Source organism: Scardinius erythrophthalmus, assembly GCF_964197995.2.
Source record: "Scardinius erythrophthalmus genome assembly, chromosome: 1".
In the NCBI taxonomy this organism is placed as follows: domain Eukaryota; kingdom Metazoa; phylum Chordata; class Actinopteri; order Cypriniformes; family Leuciscidae; genus Scardinius; species Scardinius erythrophthalmus.
This window is the reverse complement of record NC_138221.1, coordinates 38,786,425-38,808,509: the sequence shown is the minus strand read 5'-3', so window position 1 is coordinate 38,808,509 and position 22,085 is coordinate 38,786,425. Positions and strand designations below refer to the sequence as shown.

Sequence of the window (22,085 nt, the reverse complement as noted above, 5' to 3'; positions counted from 1 at the left end):
CCTAACTTCAGGGTCCGAGTGTCAGCTGCATAATCTATGGAGATATGCTTCCGTCTGTATATGTGTGGAAAATGACTATGTTTATCTATTTCTTAGCCAATCAGAATCATTCAAGCAATGACGTAAAACACTCTAAACGAAATGGTATAACTGCTGTGATCTTTGTAACTGTAAGCGGGGCGGCCTATGAACTCCTGTGTTGAAGCCGACTTCTGCTGATGAAACTGCAAACTATCTTCAGTAAAACTTTTCTTCAATTTTTTTTTTTATAATTCTGACTCCGGGTCTTCTTTCAAACATCTGGTCCTTGGGTCCTAAACTGTTAACTCCTAACAAAACTTTTCCTTAAAATGTTTTTCTATATTTTGTCCACAGCAAAAGTGTCGTTTAGAGTGTTTTTGTGGTGTTAATTTACCAGATTAAAAAAGTGTTGATTTGAATGGCATCGGCACATCCAGTGTAGTCACTGTAATTACGTGAGTTGACATAATTGACATTATCGAGTTAATCCAGTTTCTGGTCCTTGCACATTATTTCCCATTTGATTATTGGCGGACGACCATGAGGAGAGGACAGGTGTAAAGGTTCAATGATTTAATGTCATGCTTTACAGGGTTAAAACAAGAAAGGTCTTGTTTTTTTAGCCTAGGTGTTTTAGTTTATTTTAAAGCTTGTTTTGTCTCATTTTAAACATTCAAGCCATCTTGAGCTCTTGGAAGTCGAGCTAAGGACCCCTTAGGTGAGGACTGCGTCTCATCCGTCGTGGTCTCCTCAATCATGATGGATGAGACGCAGATTTAAATGTTGCTTATTTATTTAACCAGCAGATGGCTACGTGCGCTTTGTCTCTGATATGTCAAAATATAGTTCACTTTAAGTCCCAATAATTGGTTTTCAATGTCATATAATGACCAGTTTTACAACAGAACAAAATTGGAGTTATGTTTATATATTATATAAATTGTATAGTTCTATATGTTTTTGGAATAGCCTATAGGCCTACTAGTTATTTAGAAAAAAGGGTTCACAAAATAGCGTGCATAGCAGATCCAGTTTAACCTCTGAGAGGTTAGCTTGTTTGCGCGTTCCTAAACAAACGTTTCTAAAGCAAATATCCGCTACATCGTGACAAGCGATGGGACAAACTTTTGCCTGAAGCCTTTTTGAAGTTAACTTGGAAGGAAGCAAAGGGGCGGGGAGGGTATTCTGCGCGGACAGCAGCATTCCTGACAGCGCGAGGGGTCGCGAGACGCTGTTTACGATTATTCCAAAAAAAAAAAAAATCCAGGGTCACTGTATCGCGGCCGCTTCTCGCAGTTCTGCCCGCGTGCGCGTTCCGAGCGACGCAAGTCTTCACGTGCCTTGTAGAGGCAGTTGCCTCCTGCTTCCTTCCAAGTTACGAGCTCTGAAACATCCGGAGTTTGGTCGTCGCTGGTACTGGAAGTAGTCAGTCTGTCTACCCTGGAGTAAGTTACGCGGCGAACATGTACAAATATGCACAGTATGGACTTTAGGAGGACGAAGTTCGGCAGGTAAATTACATCTAAGCATAACGTTTATATAACATTGTTTTCTTAATATTGCTGAGGAATCTTTTAAAAAAAATGTTTTCTCCTATGTTAATAATAGAAAAGCAGCATTGAAATTGAAATGAAAGCTGACAATAACAACATATTTCATCTATATAGCCTATCAATATAAAACAACGTGAAACAGAGTTTGAGACGGAGGTAGGCTATAGTGCAAACATGTTTGAAGAAGCCATTGTGTCTGTTCATGGAAAAATCTTGAGGCTCTGTCAACTTCTACTTTCATTTTATGTGTGCACTTCTTCAACTTTGGTTGTGCATTTGGTGAGGATTTCCTGCAGACCACCACACACACAATGATATATGGAACGCATTTTTTTTTAAACATTAAACTTTGTTTGTTCATTCATTCATGTTTGTGCGTTGTGCTAAAACATTTCTTTAATTTTAGATAGGGAATAGGCCTACATGTAAGGTACAACGGGGCTAAAGGCACACCTTAAGAAAAATGTGCTACCTGTTGTGTATGATTGCAGAAAAAAAAAATGTTTTTTTATTGGACATTAATGGACCAACATATTTTGTGTGAAAATAAATCATAAAAATAGTTTGTTTGTTTAAAAATAGTATAAATGTATGAGGTGGCGAGCCTCATACATTCACTCGCCACCTCATACATTCACCAGCATGGGGCAAAAGGCACACATTGATACCAATAGCCTACTTTAGCTACAGTAGTCAACATTTGAAGTGGATCAAAACCTTTCATCAAAGTTATACATGAATTTTGAACAATACCCGTTCTTGTCTTAGGACAACATTAATGACAACTTTTTTGATCCACTTCAAATGTTGACTACTGTAAATTAATAAGTGTTTAATAATGTCTAAGTTAATACTTGTTCAAAACAATCACTTTAGCAAAGTTTGTTCTATTTTAGGTTTAATTTGATAAATAAAATAATTCATTTTTGTTCAATAAATACTGTCATTCAATTATGTTAATGTTAAAACTGTTATTGAAAAACTGTTGCTTTATTTACCTTGAGCAAACCTGAAAAACATTTACAAGACCTTCAAGACCTCAAAATATAGACATTAATTTGATCGATTCTCATTTTCTACATAAATCTACAGTTTTAAAAACATTAAATATTAGATGAAATTAGCACAGAATCAACTTTGCATTGCTTTTCGCAATCGATTGATTATATGGAAATGCAAGTTTGAAAGCAGTTCTTACTTTATGGAATTTCATGTGGCAAAAAAAAAGTGTTTTCCTGCACGCTAACATAAACTGAACAAATGATTATTCACTTTCCTTATATATCAGTACCAATTTACTTAACAACAAACCCTGTTATGTATTGCATTTGTTTATTCTGTTTACCCATAAATTGTCATGTCACATGGTTTTCTCAGAATAGAAATTCAGAACATGAACATTATTGTTATGAAATTTTGTCACATGGGACATAGGCTAAAGATATTTTAAAAGTGTAAATAGTTTTGTGTGATTTGTCACAGACCTGGCACACATAAACATGCTTTGTGTTTGCCTTTTGAGATCTTTGCCCCCAGAGGATTTTGACTTGGTTGGATTGTGTGTAAATGCTATACTCTTTAATTTTATGTGACCATTTCAGTTGAGCATCTCAATGCTCAACATATGTATAATAACCTCAACTAACCACTTTATTTCATTTATGCTCCCTCAACAGAGACTTACATTGCATAGTGAAACGTACATAAATATTAACCAAAGAACATAGACTAAAAAGGACATCATTTATCAATTAAACTGATGAATTTAGTTAAAGTTAAGTTACAGTGTTTCCTCTTAATTGAGACATAAAGTTAAACCTAACCCTGTCAGCACCTGATCACCTGATCATCTCTAGAGTCTTCTCAGAAAGTCAGACACAGGGTGCCCTTCAATCTCCTCTCATAAGTACAGTAAAATGAATCCTACTGTGTGTATTTTTGTCCCTTGTGACTGTTTGGTTTGGATCCTCCTTGTTTCAGAGACAAGAGACTTGTTTTGTGGCCATCTGAGTGCATGTTTGGTTTTTGGAAGGGATATTTTGGCCTCTGTCGTATGCAATTAGCACACAGTCACTCAGTTAATTGTCTGTGCTCATAGAAGAAATGGCCTTCATGAAGCTGGAGAATATGAAAGGATAATGGATGAGGTTTGACCAAAACCTCATATGCAGGACCATAAGCAACTTAATAATGACTGAAATATTGGATTACTTGCAGGTAAATATTGCAAACAACATATATATATATATTTTTTACATTGTAAAGTGGTTTTCAAAAAGTTGATATTGCTATTTGGTAGAGCATTATGCAACAAAATGCACTTGCTGTGTGGTATGGAAAATTATGCAATGTTTGGTGACATAACTAGTATGTTGGGCCATATTACGCATGAGCAGACATATTGGCTTAAACTCAAGACCAGCACTGTGTATCATGTTGCTGTAGAGACTCTGTGAAGTGTAAACATCCAAATCTCTGAATGTTTTCTCTAGTGAAGGGCCACTGACGTGTCTAGTCCTTTACCCTCATGGTGTGGCATTATCATATTCTCATGATGTGTTCCTGTGTTCTTACATTCCTGCTGAGAGTGGATCACAAAAGTTGGAAAATTTGAAATACTGTATTACTTATTAATTTGAACATGTCTTTTTTTTTTAACTCACCTTTTTTTTTTAATCTCAGATTTTGTGGTCATGCATCATTTACAGTAAGGGGCAGAAATCAAATCATAGGGAATCAATGAATTGAACTAGATTGATTGGTGTAGAGTATTTTAAGTACTTTTAAGTACAATCAACTTGGATGTTTAAGTAATTTCAACATAAATTATATTAAACGGACTTAAAGGGTTAGTTCACCCAAAAATGAAAATTCTGTCAGTAATTACTCACCCTAATGTTGTTCCAACCCCGTAAGACCTTCGTTCATCTTCGGAACACAAATTAAGATATTTTTGATTAAATCTGAGAGCTGATCACTCCTCCAGGCTTCTAAGGGACTGAAACTTGCTGGCCCAGAAGTTATTAAAGAGATCGTTAATATAGTCCAAGTGACTACAGTGGCTCAATCTTAAGTTTATCAAGCGACGAGAATACTTTTTGTGCGCTGAAAAAACACAAAAATAACGACTTTATTCCACTATTCATTTCGTTCTCTCTGGGCCTCGAGTGAGTTAACGTAGTGTTTTTGCGAAGTTCCGAAGATGAACGAAGGTCTTACGGGGTTGGAACAACATGAGGGTGAGTAATTACTGACAGAATTTTCATTTTTGGGTGAACTATCCCTTTAAACATTTTTTTAATCTTGTATAACTTATAAAAAAAGTTGAAAATTGCTTAACTTATTTTGATGAGTTAAAACAATGTAAAAACATATGTTGTCACAACTTATTGATCATATAAGTTTTGTACAGTGTATTATAAAAAAGTAAATGTAAGTGTCTTATAGTGTCAAACTGACATTGCTACAATGAGGCTGAGCTTCCCAGTTTAGCCCCAGATGCCATCATATAAAAGCAATTCCTTTTATAAAAGCCAAGCAGAGACACACCGGGTGCTGAGACCTGGAGCGACGCCAAACATTAATTTAATGAACTCATCCATGATAATGAACAGGATGCCCTGTAGTGCACTGACATCTAAGTAAATATTTTCCCTGAATATAGTAAAAAAGCAGTGATATGAAAAGTGACACTAAATATATCCAATAACTCTGGTGAGGCAAATTCTGCATGAGCAAGCATCTCTGGTGCATTCGGGCATTATAATTGAATATATGACTGTGAATGTGGTTCCTACATCACACCTGGATCACTCTAGTTTTTTACAGCAAATATATTTACATTAAAATATATATGAAGAGAAAACAGAATAAAAAATGTAATGAAAGCAAGTTTTAGAAAAGAGATGACAATCCTTTAAGTCATCCTGTATGTTTTACTGGCAGAACTATCTTTGAAAAGACTGCAACTAAAGACAATCAATCTGATCACTGCTAGAAATACGCTATAATCAAGAAATATAATCAAGAAGCAAAGTAAGATGGTTTCCAGAGCTCGCTGAGCTTGGCTCATTTATTCTGGTTAGCAGTCTAGCCCACTTCCCTGTGTCCTCATGCACATTAATTAAATCACACAGATAAAGAGTGTTTGGGGGGAAATCAAAAAGAAAATCCCAAGCCTCAGGTTGGCATAGAGACTATGACATCATCACCTAATACATCAGCGACTCAATGTAAGTGGCATAAAAGACCTCATTCCGAACAGGATTAGCTTCACCGTTAGGTAGTTACAGATGCTAGGCAACCAAGCAATACAGGAAAATTCTAAAAATGTGATCTGAATGCATATTAAATAAATCCTTGAGGTGCCACAAAGAGGGTTACCTAATGCTCTTGAACCTGAACATTACGTGCTCTTTATCCTTAATGTGTTTCATAGACCAAATTAATCTCTGAAATGAAAAGGAGTTTGACCTGTAACACTGTGCTGCTTTTTCTGTGCCATTCTGTTAAAGAAGATGTGTAAGAAATTTAGCAGGGATTATTAAACTGATCAAAAGCGACAGTTAAGACATTTATAATGTTACAAAAGATTTCTATACCAAATAAATGCTGTTCTTTGTAACTTTCTACGCATAAAAGAAATTTCACAAAAATATTATTTAGCACAACAATAAGAATTTTACTTCAATGTCAATGTTTCTTGATCAGCAAATCATCATAATAGAATGATTTCTGAAGGATCATGTGACACTGAAGACTGGAGTAATGATGCTGAAAACTCAGCTTTTCCTCACAGGAACATTTTAAAACACATTAAAATAGAAAACAGTTTAAATTGTGATAATATCTCATAATATTAGTACTTTTACTGTATTTAAAAAAAATGAAAATCTTACAATCTTACCAACCCCACATTTTTAAATGGTAGGGTACATAAGCATAGATATTTTTCATAGAACTGTATAAATACATTTTTACTATAGGATAAACATCCCATATACAGTGCTTCAAATCAATGCATCCGAAAATATTGAGACTGAAGCTCAACCCTCAGTATCAAAATTTAAGCACTTCAGATTCACTAAAATATCTTTTTTAGGTTTATGAACAGCCGAGTCCCATCTAGCAAGAGATACCAGCCAACTGAGTATGAGCATGCAGCCAACTGTGCCACGCATGGAGTAAGTGGAAATCTACTTCTTATCTCACTCAGAGCAGGACAAAACAAAATGTAGGGAGACCTGAATGAAAATAACGTACTTCATAACAGTGTGTGAGATCACAAACTGGACGGGTTGGTTAACATTTAGCATAAAGACCTCTGGTTCTGTGTATTATATTGGCAGAAGCAGAGGGTGTTGTCAAGAGGGAAAGTTTTGATGTCATTGTCCTGTGACACAGAAGGTTCACCAAGGTCATAAAAAACCACAGAGATTGTGTGATGTAATATTGTTCAACAAACAAGAACATTTTATGGATATTCAGGGCCAAAACCATTTAAGAATACCATAAGATCACAATCATCATTGCTTTTTTCATACTGTCATTTGTTTGTGTCAGTTCTCCGTTCAGCCTTGCTTCTGGTCTTCGTTTATGCTCATGTGTTTTATATGGGCATGTTGGGATAACATGTTGTTTGGATAACCTCCTACTCTCTAATCCCTGCCTCTCTGAGCCGCACATCTGGCACGGCCGGTTCACGAGCTACAGCACGAGACATTGACCACACACCAAATCCTCTTTGCATCAGTGCATTGTCGTTTGGTACATGTGGCTGTAAAAGCAAGAACATCACGCTTCTATTTCACTGATACAAATTGAAGTCAAGACAAGAACATTTCCTGTATATGCTTGTTGACTTTGTAATAATGTGTTTATCAGAAATGCTATAAATGCCTAGAACTGCTGGCTAACCTTCTGTAAAAAAAGATGGCTTCTGTAGAAAATTAACTTGGCTCGTGGGACATGTAAAGAAGATTTGATCAGACATACATCATGTAGGACTGGGGTTGGCCATTTTAGGTCATTTTGTATTTAAGTACTATAACAGCATTGTAGTCGAGACCAGTCGAGGGTTGAATGAGAGGGTTGAGTGAGCCCACGTGCTTCTGAGTCCATAGACCAAAATCATGAAAATATAGTCTTGGTCTTGGCCATCGAGTTCAAATCTAAGACCATCTAAGACCACATTTTCATGGTTTTGGTCTTGGTCTTTGTCCAAGAAAATATATTCTTGGACTTCACAAGTCCAAGTCTAAAGGCCCGTTCACACCAGCAAAGATATTATTTGATTAGTTTATTCTAAGCATGTGCTTGTCTGTCACTTTAAATGCTCGAGCTCATTGTAGCAGGATTGGCCCTCAAGTCCAAGACCATATTTTCCTGCTTTATGCTTCAGAGTCCACAATAAGACAAAAAAGAACCAGTCCAACACCATATTTAAATGGTCCAACACCGTATTTAAATGGTGTTGGACTTAGTCCACATGCTCCTGAGTCCACAAAAAGACCAAGACCATGAAAATATGGTCTTGACTCACCCTTGAGTCAGAGTCCAAGACCATATTTTCATGGTCTTGGTCTTGTTGTGGACTCAGGAGCACGTGGATGATTCTAGACTCAAACTCAAATGAGCTGGTCTTGTCTCCAACACTGCTATAACACATAAAAAACTATTCATAAATAACTCAAGAAAATACAAAAAAGTTGTTTTCAATACAAAAAAGATACATAATGATTTTGTCTTCTGTTCAGTTCTGGATCATTCCCAGTATCATGGGCAGCTCAGTGTTGTACTTCCTCTCTGATGACCAGTGGGAGACCATCTCTGCATGGATGTATGGTACAGGTCTGTCTGGGCTGTTCATCATGTCCACCATGTTCCATACAGTGTCCTGGAAGAAAAGTCATCTCAGGTTAGTCATAACGGAGCAGTGAGGCAGTTATCATTTTTAAAAGCTATGAAGGCTGCTGATACATTTAAATGTTTTCAGAAACAGAAAGGAAAGAACCTCAGCAGCACATAAGATTCCCATTTACATTCATATGCCATAATACGTTCACATACATTTTAACCTAAAATCTTAGGATCTTTGAATAAAAAAGTGTGTAATTTGTCAACTTTGTGTTTTTTAAATGGAGCATGTGCAGTTTGTTTAACATGTTTCTGCCTTAGGGGATTCAATAATGACTAAACAAACACGCTCATTATAAAGTGCCGATAGATGTGAAACAGATTTCCTAAATTAATTAGGCAAGTTTCCTGTCTTTTGTAATTAAAAAAAAATATTCAACTGCCAAAAGAAGAATATTTCATTTATGCGTATATATACAGTATATATAATTTTCTTCTCATCATTCAGATGCCATCTGAAATTAAATATTTCCATCCGACATGTTGAATATTGAGCCATGAATCGACGGAAAACAAAGAGTAATGTCTTCTGCTGTCATACAGATGTCTGATTATTTAATGTCACAGCTTATCTTGATAAAGTGTGGTTTCGTGCTACATAGCATCAGCATGGTAGACTGTAATGTTGTACAAACTTATATGTCAATGGTGCAATATTTAACCTATTATGGTAAATGTTTGCATATTCTGTGCCAGGAGGAAGTTTCAGCTCCAAATGCAGATTTAGTGGAAACATTATGAATGAACTTTGGATCTTCATCAGAGCAGGACACCTACGCAGTTACACATGATGCATTCACATGGGCCTGCCAGTTCATGTTCGCCACTGGCAGTTTCATCAATCTGTGATTCACACATGACTCTGCCCAATGGAAATTATACATGTGGAAAATAACAAAGAGTCTCATTAAGCAAGAACAAGACTCAAATCTGTGTAAATGGGTTGCAACATGCTTCACTACAGTCACCTGCATTTATTTTACACGTCTTGATTTGGAAGACATTTTTATATAAAGCAATATACAAGTGTTTTTTGGTTTTTAATAAAATGTAATTAGGCTCTGTTGCTAGGATGTTGTTTTGGTGGTTGTTAGGGTTGCTTAGAAATAATACTTTTATTCAGCAAGGACACATTAAACTCATCAAATGTGACAGAAATCTTTTGTAACATTCTTAATGTCTTGACTATTTCAAGTAAAGGTTGTTCTTTTGAACTTTATGCTTTATAAGCATTATGATTTGCACAAAAATATTAAGCAGCACATCTGTTTTCAACATTGATAAAGTGTATTTTATCAGAAAATACAAGGATCAGAAGGATACACAAAGATGTGAGATTGATTTTTATGGAATGAGTATTTAAAGAAAACATTTTCTTATGTCTTGCTACAACAGGAAGGTGGAGCAGCGATTCCACATGTGCGACAGGATGGTGATATATTTCTTTATAGCTGCATCTTATGCACCCTGGTGAGTATGAGATGTGTGTGTCTGCTGGACATTCATTACATATCTGCGTGTTAGAGCTTCACAGGGATGAGTTGTGTTGTGTGCAGGCTGAACCTGAGAGAACTAGGACCCTGGGCTGTCCACATGCGCTGGCTGGTGTGGATCATGGCCTGCGCTGGCTCTGCCTATGTCTTCTTTTTTCATGAGAAGTATGCGCCCTCTTATTTGAGGATATAGATGATAATCACTCTCAGATGCTGTTATGATAGTTAATGTCCAAAATTGTGGAAAAAAAGCCAGTGCTTGTTTTTTTTATTATAAAACATGTAAATGAATATTAACAACTCCGCATCAGAATATCTTTAAAACAGCTGTGTTATGTTTCAGGAACAAGATACTAGACTTACTGTGCTACACTGCCATGGGAGCTGTTCCTGCAGTTGTTCTTCTGTCAATGGTACGTGTGACTGAAGCCTGTACATGTGTTCATAAAAACAGTAATGAAGGCTTTTGAGATACTTTAAGCAGCTTATTTATATTTTACAATTCCGTTCGTGATATTAACATAAAGTACTATATACTTAAATAGGTATTTACTTTATAAACATTAATGTGTTTCATTGAGTTATTGAATTAGGCTTACTTGGCTGTGTCCTAGTAAGGATGCATATTTAGGCTGCCACATCATCAAGCTTCAGTCTCAAGGCGAAGGAGCCTTTGATTTGCACCTTCAGTCGGCTTATTTTGAAGGATGCATCAAGTGTATCCTTCACGTCCTCCCTTCATCCACAGTCCTTTGCACGAAAACCAATTAGCGGCTGGAAAATAAATTGGCACTGAGCTCGTCCAATTTCATCATCTAATGCAAGACAAATAAATGATTTCGGAGATAAAGGCATTATGTTTCCTTTTGTTTTGTTCTAAATTGATCACTTAATACCTAACTGTCCATAATGTTAAACACAGGGAAACCACAGACATGTAATCCACTGAATTACATAAATAGAAAAACAAAAATTTACAATTAAATTTGAACATTTATGACGTAGCGTTGCTCATTCACTAGACTTGCAGTTAATGCTGTGGAGAACTCTATCCCCACAAGCCTCAGAAGGCGGCATCCTACCTAGTGTCTATACCAGGAGGACGGAGACTCAGGAGGATGCCGCCTTCCAATTGACAAGCACCTATTCAGTAAATCTTTGGAAGATTTCAAACATTCTATCAGACACACAACGTGCTTAAGTGTTAAAGATTTATGTGATTGAGTCATCTTAATCTAAATTAATGCATTTCAGTATATATGTTGGGATATATTTATGCAGCAGGACAGCAGGGTTGACAGGATATTATTTTTATGTTACAAGCCTTTTGATTCTTAGAAAGTCAATTGAATACTTTTCAGTTATCACTTGTTTTACTACTAACATTTTAATACCATTCCCTACTGACAAACAAAACATGATAAAGTAATACATCAAGAAGAGACATTTGCTTCTTGAAAGCATTTTTATGTAATTATGACAGTTTTGTAGTTAATGGAATAGTTGCTTTAAAAGGAGAAATTGTCATATATATATATATATATATATATGAATTTAAAAAAATATATATTATATGAATTACATATTATGACAAACACACCAACCACTTAATTAGATACACCTGTTCATCTGTTTGTTAACACATATCTAATCAGCCAATCACATGGCAGCAATGCATTAAGGCATGTAGTTCAAACTGAGAATCAAAACAGGGAAGAAAAGTAATTTAAGTGACTTTGAACTTGGCTTAGTTGTTGGTGCCAGACGGGCTGGTCCGAGTATTTCAGAAACTGCTGATCTACTGGGATTCGGGTCAGAATTTGGCGTAATCGGCACAAAAGCATGGATCCATCCTGCCTTGTATCAGCGGTTAAGGCTGGTGGTGCGGAGGATATTTTCTTGGCACACTTTGAGCCACTTAGTACCAATTGAGCATTGTTTAAACGCCACAGCCTACCCAAGTACTGTTGTCCACCACTTTATGACCACAGTGTACTCATCTTCTGATGGCTACTTCCAACAGGATAACGCGCCACGTCACAGAGCTCAAATCATCACAAACTGGTTTGTTAAATATGACAATGAGTTCACTACACTCAAATGGCCTCAACAGTCACCAGATCTCAATCCAATGGAGCACCTTGATGGCAACTGTGTGATGCCATCAAGTCAAGATGGACCAAAATCTCTGAGGAATGTTTCCAGCACCTTGTTGAATCTAGGCCATGAAGAATTAAGGCAGTTCTGAAATAAATGAAAATGTATTTATGATTATTAACGTTGTATTAAATTGGCATCCATCTTATCACCATTTTCCCTCCTTTTAAAGGTATATGTCATAATAACATCATTTTGCTTTTCAAGGTCACTCTAATTCCTTTTTATCACTTTACCATGTTCTGTTTGTCAGTAGTGGATATTAAAATGGCATCATGGTGGGAAAAAACATTAAAAAAACGACATTATTTACATAATGGATTTTTATCTTCAACACATTTTACACATGGAGAGAATGCACATGTGTTTTGTGGAATAACCCTTGTGTAATTTGTCTGTGGTAAGAGTGACCTGTTTAAACTGAACGTATTATTTCAGCCTAACAGAGAGGGCATATTAGAGCTGTCAGTGGGCGGAGTCTTCTACTGCCTGGGAATTGTCTTCTTCAAGAGTGATGGCCTCATCCCATTCGCTCATGCCATCTGGCACATCTTTGTGGCAGTGGGGGCAGGCATACACTATTACGCCATCTGGAGGTACTTGTATGCAACGGGGACCAGCCAAATCAAAATATCCAGGTGACAGATGCAGAAAGTGTTCACACATACAGGGTTTGTTGAGCTATAAAAGACTATGTATTTGACCATGAGCTGCCTTTGCATCCGTCTATATTAATCATAGATGGGCATGTTATAGTACTGTTGTTCTAAAATACACTTTTATATAGAAGAATTTCTGTCCTGATAACTCAGCACTTTGTGGCCAGTCTATTTTCACAGATGTAGTCTTAACCTGTTGACATAATGTACTGTTTTCAACTGGCAATGTTTACAGGCAAAATGTGTATAATACAGAAGACATTCCATGTCCTTTAATAGAGCTATCTACTGCCTTTAAACACTTGATATGATAGAAGTGAATTTATTGGCGGTTGTTGGCATTGAGCAGAATTTATGTTGAAGTATTTCTACTACTGTGATCTTGTAATAACGGCTATGAACAAAAATGTTAGAAATGGCTTTGTAATTGTTGCACAATGGATCCTCTGGGGTCGTGAGATGGTGGAAAGCTTGAGGGGATAACAGGATTTATTATAATAAATAAATCGGAAGTCAATTCAGCTCCCACAGAGGCTCACATTGAAACTAGCCTTGATGAATTATATGCATCTTTTTAGTAAGACCCAAATAGATTTACCTAAAGGTGTCATAAATATATGAACCTTGAAATTCTTGCAACTAAAACAGCACTTTTAACGCTAATAGACCATTATAATTGTTTATTTCCAGATAGTTTTTTTGTGTGGTCGTTCTTAATGTGTTTCCATCTGTGATAAGTTCAATGAATAACTTGTGTCCAGCAGGTCTTGAAACTTTTTACCTCTTGACGCACTACTTTTTTCATTTCATTGACTTCCATTTATACGCATGTGAATGCGGGAGACAGGAAGCGCAAGCTCAAATGAAGACGTTTTGCATTTCGCTGTGTTCCAAAGTTCAAGTTTGGTGAACTCTGACGTGCGAATTCGTATTACGTGAAGATTTCTGACCAATAGAAGATTGATAGGCATTAGGGTGCAATGCATCCTTTTAGCTCAAATTTTTGACGTATTATATGTTTTAAAAGACAGCGCAGAATGTGACATCATTGTGCAACCGTTGCAGTGTCCGAAGAAATTTCGCGTGCTCAAAGTCTAGTGTGACCGTGGTTTTAGCCAGGAAGCTCAGATATGACCAAGTATGTTTTTAAGCACTTTGAATGTAAAACAATTTTTACTCATTTTGTCATAATGCCACATTAATATGACAATAAGCATTTCTACATTGTGTAGACATTTCTACTGTGTCAAATTTCATGTATATGATCAATTCCTTTGGTTTCATAGATTTTTAATTAAAACTGAATCTAATAAAACTGAATCTAAGCTGTATTTTAACAGTTTTGACATTACTCATAAATGTCAGTAATAATGTCTAACAATCATTTGAATAAATCAAGGAATAAATCATAATCCTCTTGTGTCTTGATGTTTGTTCTGATTTACAAGAATGTGTTCAGCAGAAGTGAAAGTCATGAAGAAGTACAGCGCTTGTCTGTTTTGCTTCAGTGTCTCTCACATTTCCTTTCACTCCCTCTTTGTGTCCTTTAGAAACTCTCTCTTGGTATTCTGTGCAGTTATTTGTAAAAGGAGTTCCTAGAATTGGCTCACATGGGCAGGAAGCTGGAATGTCTGTGGAGGAGACCGCTGACGGCTCTCATGGCCTGAGGAAGAGAGGCGTTGGTGTCTCTGTGCCAGCGGGGGCCGTCACCTCCTGCTGAAGGGGCCAGGACAAACTGAGCCACATTTGGTAATTTGAGCAGGTTAATAAGTTCATGGGCTCGTGTGATGATCTCCTCAGTGTCTTCCTCATTGTAGCACGCCATTACCGGACCACTACGAGCAAATGTCCGCATCTTAGACAGGAAAAGCGACACTCTGAGAGAAATGGAAATAGACATGGAAAGAGTGAGGGATATAGAAATATCGGTTGATACTACAAGAGTTTTAATTTTACTTGACTCTTGCATTGTCAATATAAGATCTTGACCAAAAATGTATGTACCTTCTTGATGGAAATAAATGTTGTGAAATTTCCATCAAGAGGTGCATCAATTTTTGGTCCAAACAGTGATTTTTTATTTATTTTTAGTCAGGCAGTGTATAATTTTACACACACACACACACACGTTCCATAGACATTCCACAGATGTAAGGGTTTTTATACGGTACAAACTGTATATTCTATCCCCTTACACTAACCCTACCCATCACACAAAACTTTCTGCATTTTTACATTTAATTACTTAATTTTTATACCAGATTAACAAATGAGGATGTCCCTAAAGGAAGTTTTTTGAAGATTTTAGTCACTTCTGGGTACAAATTTGTCCCCAAAGTTATAGTTAAGTAGGTACACACACACACACACACACACACACACACACACACACACACACACACACAAGAAAAAAAAAAGTTTAGATGCCCTTGAATCATAATACTGTGTGTTGTTACCTTAAAGTTCCCTTGTTATGCTATTTTAAATATCTAATTTTGTTTTGGAGGTATCCTGTAATAGGTTTAGAAGCATCCAAGAACAAAAAAAATTAAATAAAAATTCTCATAATATATACATATAGCATCACCCCTTCTCTCACAGTGTCCAAAACGGTTAGTTAAAATATTCTGTCTCTCTAAACTCCTCCTTTCTGAGAGCCTACTCTGCTCTGATTGGTCAGACGGCCCAGTCTGTTGTGATTGGTCTACCGACACCACATCTGAATTTCAGCTAAGTAGACATTGTGCGGGGGAAGCCAATAAAGGCCACAGACTTGCATTATGCAAATTTGTTACAAACCTACGTAGGTTCGTGCAGGAAGTAAGGCTGGAATTACTGATGATTCGTTTCAGGCAGTTCAGAATCGGTTCTTTCTTTTGGGGCAGTTATCGTGCACTTTGATCTTTGAAACTTTGCAGAACTTTTACATTCACAAACAGCTATATTGCACACTACATTAAAAGGTAATCTGAAAAAACATAACTTTTGTGTCTTCATAGTAAACATAGTGTCTTCAGGAAAACATTTAAATATAATCTGTAATGAAAAAGCCATGGTGAACACTGTTGGAGCTGGTTGATCTACCTTGGAATAAGATCCTGACTGCGTGTGGCCAGTTTAGCAAGGGTCGTCATGAGAACCGTGATGAGGCGGGGGGAGAAACCCGGGGGGCTGGCTGACTGTCGCACCTGCGTGATCTCAAACAGCACCGCCTCCAAACTCTCAAAAAAAGAGGTGATCAGTTCCACCGTGCAGCGAGGGTCGTATGACACCGAGAGAAACTCACCAATGACCCACACCTGCGTGTACACATTAAATACAGTCACCTGAAGAACAAGTATCGCATGGTGACACTAACAATTACAGTGCTCTACTTCTCCTCCTCACCACATGTGTGTAGAAGTCTTCTTTACTGTAAATATTGGCTGGGATGCTTGCAAACTCCAGGATCTCCCTGGACTGATCCACAATCAGTGGTGGGTGGAGTTTGCACAGAGCCTGCAGGTGTGTGCTGAACACCCTACAATCACAAATAATTCATGCACCATCACTTACACATGTAGAATTTATGTTGGAATGTATATACACATCTTGTTAAATGTATACAAGTCCAATCTTGTGAGGTTTTATTTCAGTTAGGTGCCTATGTAGACAGCTGACAGTGAGGCGGCCTACTGGGTTTTAGGAACAGACAAAATCTCACAAGAAGGTGGCGACATTTTAAAAGTGCCTTACTTTTGGACCTCAGCATTAAATGTCTTGATGTTATAGAGCAGGCTACTTCTCTCCAGCAGCACCAGCAGCAGCTGGTTCATCATCTTCTCATCAGCTTTCTATAAAACACAATCAAAAAACATGGGAACAACCGGGATCTCGGTTAAATGGCTTGACCTCTCATTTGTGACTCTTACCTGAATGACAGTGTTGAAGTAAACATGCAGAAGCACAGGAACGACCTGAGCACACTGAACGACCCGTGGACTCTCCGCCATGTCAGCCAGAATCTCATGAAGCAGATTTAGCCTATTAAGCAATCACACTCAGAGTATAACCATCACACTATAACCATCAGAGCAAATTTGATCAAATATACACTCCCATTCAAACGTTTGTGGTCAGTTAGTACATTTTTTCAAATAAATGAACACTTTTATGCAGCAATGACATCAGATTGACCATTGGTGACAGTAAAGACAACTTTAAATACTTCAAATAAATGCTGTTCCTCTGAATTTTCTATTCATCAAAGAATCCTGAAAATTCTCCCCAAAAATATTAACACACTGTATTAAGCGCAAATGATTTAAACATTGATAAGAATTTAATGTTTCTTGAGCATCAAATCATATTAGAATGATTTCTGACGGATCATGTGACACTGAAGACTGGAGTGATGATGCTGAAAACTCAGCTTTAAAATAATTTACATTTATTACAATAAATATATTACATAATATGTAACATATTACAGTTTTTACTGTATTTTTGACTAAATAAATGCATTCATAAGAAACTTTTCGGTAGTGTAATTATGTATGTATGATTTTCTTTGAATTTCATTGCATTGATTCTACCTCCTTAAACTCAAATTACAATTCTGCATCCTGCTAACTCATTTTAAATATCCCAAATTCCTCCTAGATTGTGTTCTGTAAATGATGTGGCAGGTATTACCTGTCTATAGTGTCTCCGGTCCCAGCCTCCGGTCTGAGGATGTAGAGGAAGAGCCCCCTATAGGACGGCTGGCGGAAGGCATCCAGACAAGCAGCCAACTTCGCCCCCTGCTGGTCCCAAGCAGTACGGTCCAAAGCCTGATAGCACGCTGATCTGCAACAGCACTGCATCACTAATTCACATCACAAACAATTTCAGTTAAACCTTTGATCTGTCGTCGGTAAAGTGACGCACCTCTGCTGGAGGTCCAGCGCTGCTGCTAAGCAGGGCAGATCAAGGATAGTGTGCAGTAACTCAATGGCAGTATCTGGAGCTACCAGTGACGGAAGCAGCTCCACAAACTCTCCAATCAATCCTGAGCTGTTCCACGCCAAGAACTGACAGGCAAAATGCACAACGTTTTAGTATATCACTTAACTGGATTCACTTTAAACTGCGAGTCAGCCAGCCCACCTTCAGGAGGTTTGGGAAGCTCTGTCTGTAGTTGGCCACTCTGTCCTGCAGCACACTGGAATTGAGTAGACAGAACTGGACAAACTCAAAGGCTAGCATGGGCTCGTTGAACTGCTCTGTGGGACAGTGGCTGAAGAGCTGGCAGAACACGGCCTCAGAGTCCACCGCGGCCGTCTCGCCTGGGAACAGAGCACATGGACGCTGACATACGTCATAGGTCACACTGTCAGAGGCCCGTCACTAACAGGGCCCGTCACTCACTGTGGTTGAGGTAGAACTGAGCGATAGGCAGCAGGGTTCGAGCGTAGGTGAAGTCTCCGTTCAGTCTGCCGTACAGGGCTTTGATGCAGGGGAAGGCACGGTACACATAGGAGGGGTCCTCGCCACAGATGATGTCGATTATTGACACGGACTCGATGATACACTGCACAACAGATAAACAGAGTCACATTAAATGTGCCATTTAATTTTATATATATATACATATATATATAAATAAATGGACTGTGATGCTATTTTCTTCAACTCTGAAGACAAACTCTGTTGCATTATTTTCCTGTTATCACTGTAAAGCTGCTTTGAAATAATTTGTATTGCAAAAAGCGCTATATAAATAAAGGTGACTTGGCTACTATTTCACCATGATATTATTAATTATACAGTGTAACCCATCTATTTTGCATTCTTTTCTAATTCAACACTGAATTTTCATTTCAAATTATATGATCTGCCAAACAATTTAAATAAAGTTTAAATGAAAATACATTAATTTGAACATGAATTTCAGGATTTGTTATGTGAGTTTACAAGACTTGAAACATTTTTTTTGTAAGTACTTTTTTAGTAATGAACTGGTCCTTTAAATTTGACTAAATTCCAATTCTTATTTATTTATTTGATATTTAATTTAATTTAAATTTATATGCAGGTTAAAATTATAAATTACAAACAAATAAATAAATATTTAACATCAGACTTTTAGACCCCACTAAATAGTAAGCTTAATTTAAAATATACACCACTGTTCAAAAGTCAGCAAGGATGCGTTAAATAAAGTAGTAAAGACATACATAAAATTTCTACTTAAAATAAATACTGTTTTCTTAACTATCTATTCATTATAGAATCTTCAAAACAGTTTCCACAAAAAAATAGCAATATTGATAAAAATAAATGATTCTTGAGCATCAACCATCATATTAGAATGATTTCTGAAGGATCATGTGACACTGAAGACTGGAGTAATGATGCTGAAAATTCAGCTTTAACATCACAGGGATAAAGTTCATTTTAAAATATATTGACATATAAAACAGTTATTTTAAAAATTGTAATAATATTTCACAAAATTACAGTTTTTACTGCATTTCTGATCAAATACATGCAGCCTTGGTAAGAATAAGAGACTTTATAAAATCTTGCCAACCACAAACTTCTGAACAATAGTATATGTGGTGCTTACTGCTTTCTGTAGCTCCGTATCCATCCTCTTCAGAGCTTCTGCATTTTGAAAGAGAGAAATGAGAGAAATAAATCAACACATTTACCAGCAGAGTGCAATAAAAATTCTCCATAGCCTGGCCTACGAGTACGATCTACTCACTCCGGTCGCTCTGTTCAATGAGACGCTGGCAGTATTCAAAAGCCTTCTCGCGGAGTCTCTCTTTGGGAGGAAGCAGTCTGCTGGAAGAGGATGTGGCCGACACCATGGACATCACTGAACTGTCCACCTCCGAGCGATCATCTACATCAACAGCACAGCACAGCACAGCACGTTACAGCACAGTGCACTACACTACAACACCCGGAGCACGGCTCCATAGAGCACCTTATCCGGCGGGATCTAATGCCATTGAAGGGGTGAGCATATGACAGGACATGCAGGCTATCTTTGGAATGACATACTACAATACTACTATTTTGGCAGAATGCAGTATGTATAGTGTGCACACGTGTACATTTTCTGAATACCCTGTTGACTTACTATAAAATGTGCAGTATAAACAACCAGAGCACAAAATGTGGAATTCTCATTGCTAAAAATAAAGATATTATATACTAAATACAAAATAAATTGTTAAAGAACTTCCAGTAAGTGAAAAGAGAAGTGAAAGAGTAAGAATTCACAGTATTAATGTAACAGTAAGCAAAAAGTACTCGGACGACTACTCTGAGAGTATAAGATTTTAGACACAGGCTAAAACATGGTGAGGTCATGTGACAACAGCGTAGCATGAAACGTGTATGGCTGCATACTGTTTCATGTACTATTTTATAAAAATAATTGGCTGTATACAGTAGTATATACACACCACAGTATGCAGTAGCAAGCTAGTATTTCATTCCAAACATAGCCATAGACTCAAAATCAATTTGATACATAAAGCAATAAATTATGGATCATGTTCCCTGCCCCCCCCCCATGTTTGTTTATTCTGATTGCAGGAATGTCATTCAGTAAAGGAAGTTTCTGATTGCGCAGGAAGCAGATTGATCATCTCAGGCTTTTCACTTGCATCTTACCTTGGTGCTGTGACTGAATGACCTGTGCTCTTTTTAGTGGAGCTAGCAAAGATGAAAATCCCATGTTACTCATTTTAAAAATATCTGACATGGGACAATTCGTAAACAATGTAGACATTGTTCAAATCGTTTTTGGGCATTTGAAATCTCTCTCTCTCTCTCTCTCTCTCTCTCTCTCTCTCTCTCTCTCTCTCTCTCTCTCTCTCTCTCTCTCTCTCTCTCTCTCTCTCTCTATGTGTAGTTTAAGTGCTTAAATTGAATAAAACTGAAATAAAAATAAATCAAATCTAAATAGAAATATTAAAAAAATAATAAAAATTACTTGATAAAACATTACAATAAGGTTTCACTTGTTAACATAAGCTAACAATGAACAATCCTTCTACAATCCTTCTACAGCATTTATCAATCGTAGAGTAAATCTCAGCATTTACTAATACATTTTTCAAATCAAAAGTTGTATCTGTTAATATGGAAGCTTGTTTCCGCCACAAAATAAAACATTTTAAAAGATAATTGCGCCTTTTTATCTCACAATTGCGAGTTTACATCTCGCAATTATGACTTTATTTCTCAGAATTGCGAGATATAAAGTCAGAATTGCGTGAAATAAAGTCGCAATTGCGTGTTATAAAGTCAGAATTGCGAGATATAAAGTCAGAATTGCGTCAAATAAAGTCGCAATTGCGTGTTATAAAGTCAGAATTGCGAGATATAAAGTCAGAATTGCGTGAAATAAAGTCGCAATTGCGTGTTATAAAGTCAGAATTGTGAGATATAAACTCACAATTGTGAGATATAAAGTCCAGTTCTAAGGAAAAAAAAGACAACTTTTTTTTTAACCACAGAATAGTTTATATCTCACAATTCTGACTTCATAACACGCAATTGCGACTTTATATCGTGCAATTCTGACTTTATATCTCCCAATTGCGACTTTATTTCTCAGAATTGCGACTTTATTATCTCGCAATTGCGACTATTTCTCAGAATTGCGACTTCTCACAATTCTGACTTCATATCTCGCAATTGTGAGAAAAAAAAAGTCAGAATTGTGAGATAAAAAGTCGCAATTATTATTATTCATTTATTATTCAGTGGCAGAAACAAGCTTCCATATGTTAATGTACAGTGAACAAGCATGAACATTTTTTAGGCTACTAAATGCTGTAAAACTAGTTTGTTTATTGTTAGTTCATGTTAGTTAATGCATTTATTAAATGTTAAAAAATGAGACCTTATTGTAAGGTGTTACCAATTACTTTTACTATACTAAAATTACTAAAATTCAAAATACTAAAATTAAACTGAAAATATAAAAATAAAAGCTAATCCAAAATATGAATAAACACTACTATAATAATAGTATATGAAACAAAAAAACAACTTCTACCATGCCTGCCCACAATGTCTCTGCTCAGACTTCTGTACCTGATTCTGTGTTTGTAGTCCCGTCTGCGTCGTAAGTGAGCAGCCAACCCTTGATCATAGAGAAAGTGTACATGTTCATCCACTGGTCCTCGGTGTAGCTCTGACCCACACACAGCACAGTGAAGAAGTCGCCCGTTACCACCCCGTCCACCTCCGTCAGTGGAGCTGGCTGATGAAGAGATGTCGACCAGTTCACTGAGATCACT

General features: G+C 36.9%; 2 protein-coding genes across 8 annotated transcripts in view; one reads left to right on the top strand and one right to left on the bottom strand.

The window, feature by feature from the left end:
- The first annotated feature begins 1,101 nt into the window (after window positions 1–1,101).
- Window positions 1,102–14,209, top strand: mmd2a (monocyte to macrophage differentiation-associated 2a). Of its 4 annotated transcripts, XM_081378630.1 has the most exons (8): window positions 1,247–1,532; window positions 3,673–3,791; window positions 6,676–6,757; window positions 8,330–8,490; window positions 9,885–9,959; window positions 10,046–10,147; window positions 10,326–10,395; window positions 12,578–14,209. In XM_081378630.1, the coding sequence occupies exons 3-8, from the start codon at window positions 6,680–6,682 to the stop codon at window positions 12,779–12,781; spliced, it is 690 nt and encodes a 229-aa protein (XP_081234756.1). In that variant the 5' UTR covers window positions 1,247–1,532; window positions 3,673–3,791; window positions 6,676–6,679; the 3' UTR covers window positions 12,782–14,209. The 4 variants fall into 4 exon arrangements, with proteins under 4 accessions (XP_081234755.1, XP_081234758.1, XP_081234756.1 ...); XM_081378629.1 differs by lacking the exon at window positions 3,673–3,791 and having other exon boundaries at window positions 1,102–1,532; XM_081378631.1 differs by lacking the exon at window positions 6,676–6,757 and having other exon boundaries at window positions 1,417–1,532.
- Window positions 8,342–22,085, bottom strand: part of ap5z1 (adaptor related protein complex 5 subunit zeta 1) — a 19,929-nt gene continuing 6,185 nt past the window's right edge. For 2 of the 4 annotated variants that reach the window (XM_081378558.1, XM_081378557.1), the window contains exons 6-19: window positions 21,880–22,048; window positions 20,449–20,490; window positions 19,529–19,669; window positions 19,388–19,425; window positions 18,187–18,349; window positions 17,926–18,104; window positions 17,707–17,849; window positions 17,473–17,625; window positions 16,710–16,821; window positions 16,534–16,631; window positions 16,186–16,318; window positions 15,883–16,097; window positions 14,409–14,675; window positions 12,004–12,226 (exon numbers count right to left, since the gene is read on the bottom strand). In XM_081378558.1, the coding sequence (XP_081234684.1) occupies window positions 12,106–12,226; window positions 14,409–14,675; window positions 15,883–16,097; window positions 16,186–16,318; window positions 16,534–16,631; window positions 16,710–16,821; window positions 17,473–17,625; window positions 17,707–17,849; window positions 17,926–18,104; window positions 18,187–18,349; window positions 19,388–19,425; window positions 19,529–19,669; window positions 20,449–20,490; window positions 21,880–22,048 (1,974 nt within the window). In that variant the 3' untranslated portion in view covers window positions 12,004–12,105. Of the gene's footprint in view, window positions 8,470–12,003; window positions 12,227–14,408; window positions 14,676–15,882; window positions 16,098–16,185; window positions 16,319–16,533; window positions 16,632–16,709; window positions 16,822–17,472; window positions 17,626–17,706; window positions 17,850–17,925; window positions 18,105–18,186; window positions 18,350–19,387; window positions 19,426–19,528; window positions 19,670–20,448; window positions 20,491–21,879; window positions 22,049–22,085 lie in introns of those variants that run through there. The other 2 variants (XM_081378560.1, XM_081378559.1) reach the window with 2 other exon arrangements.

Coding starts and splice junctions, on each gene's coding strand:
- mmd2a (XM_081378629.1), top strand. CDS start 1,495: ATGCACAGTATGGACTTTAGGAGGACGAAGTTCGGCAG. Junction 8,491..9,884: donor TGGAAGAAAAGTCATCTCAG/GTTAGTCATAAC, acceptor TTGCTACAACAG/GAAGGTGGAGCAGCGATTCC. Junction 9,960..10,045: donor GCTGCATCTTATGCACCCTG/GTGAGTATGAGA, acceptor TGTTGTGTGCAG/GCTGAACCTGAGAGAACTAG.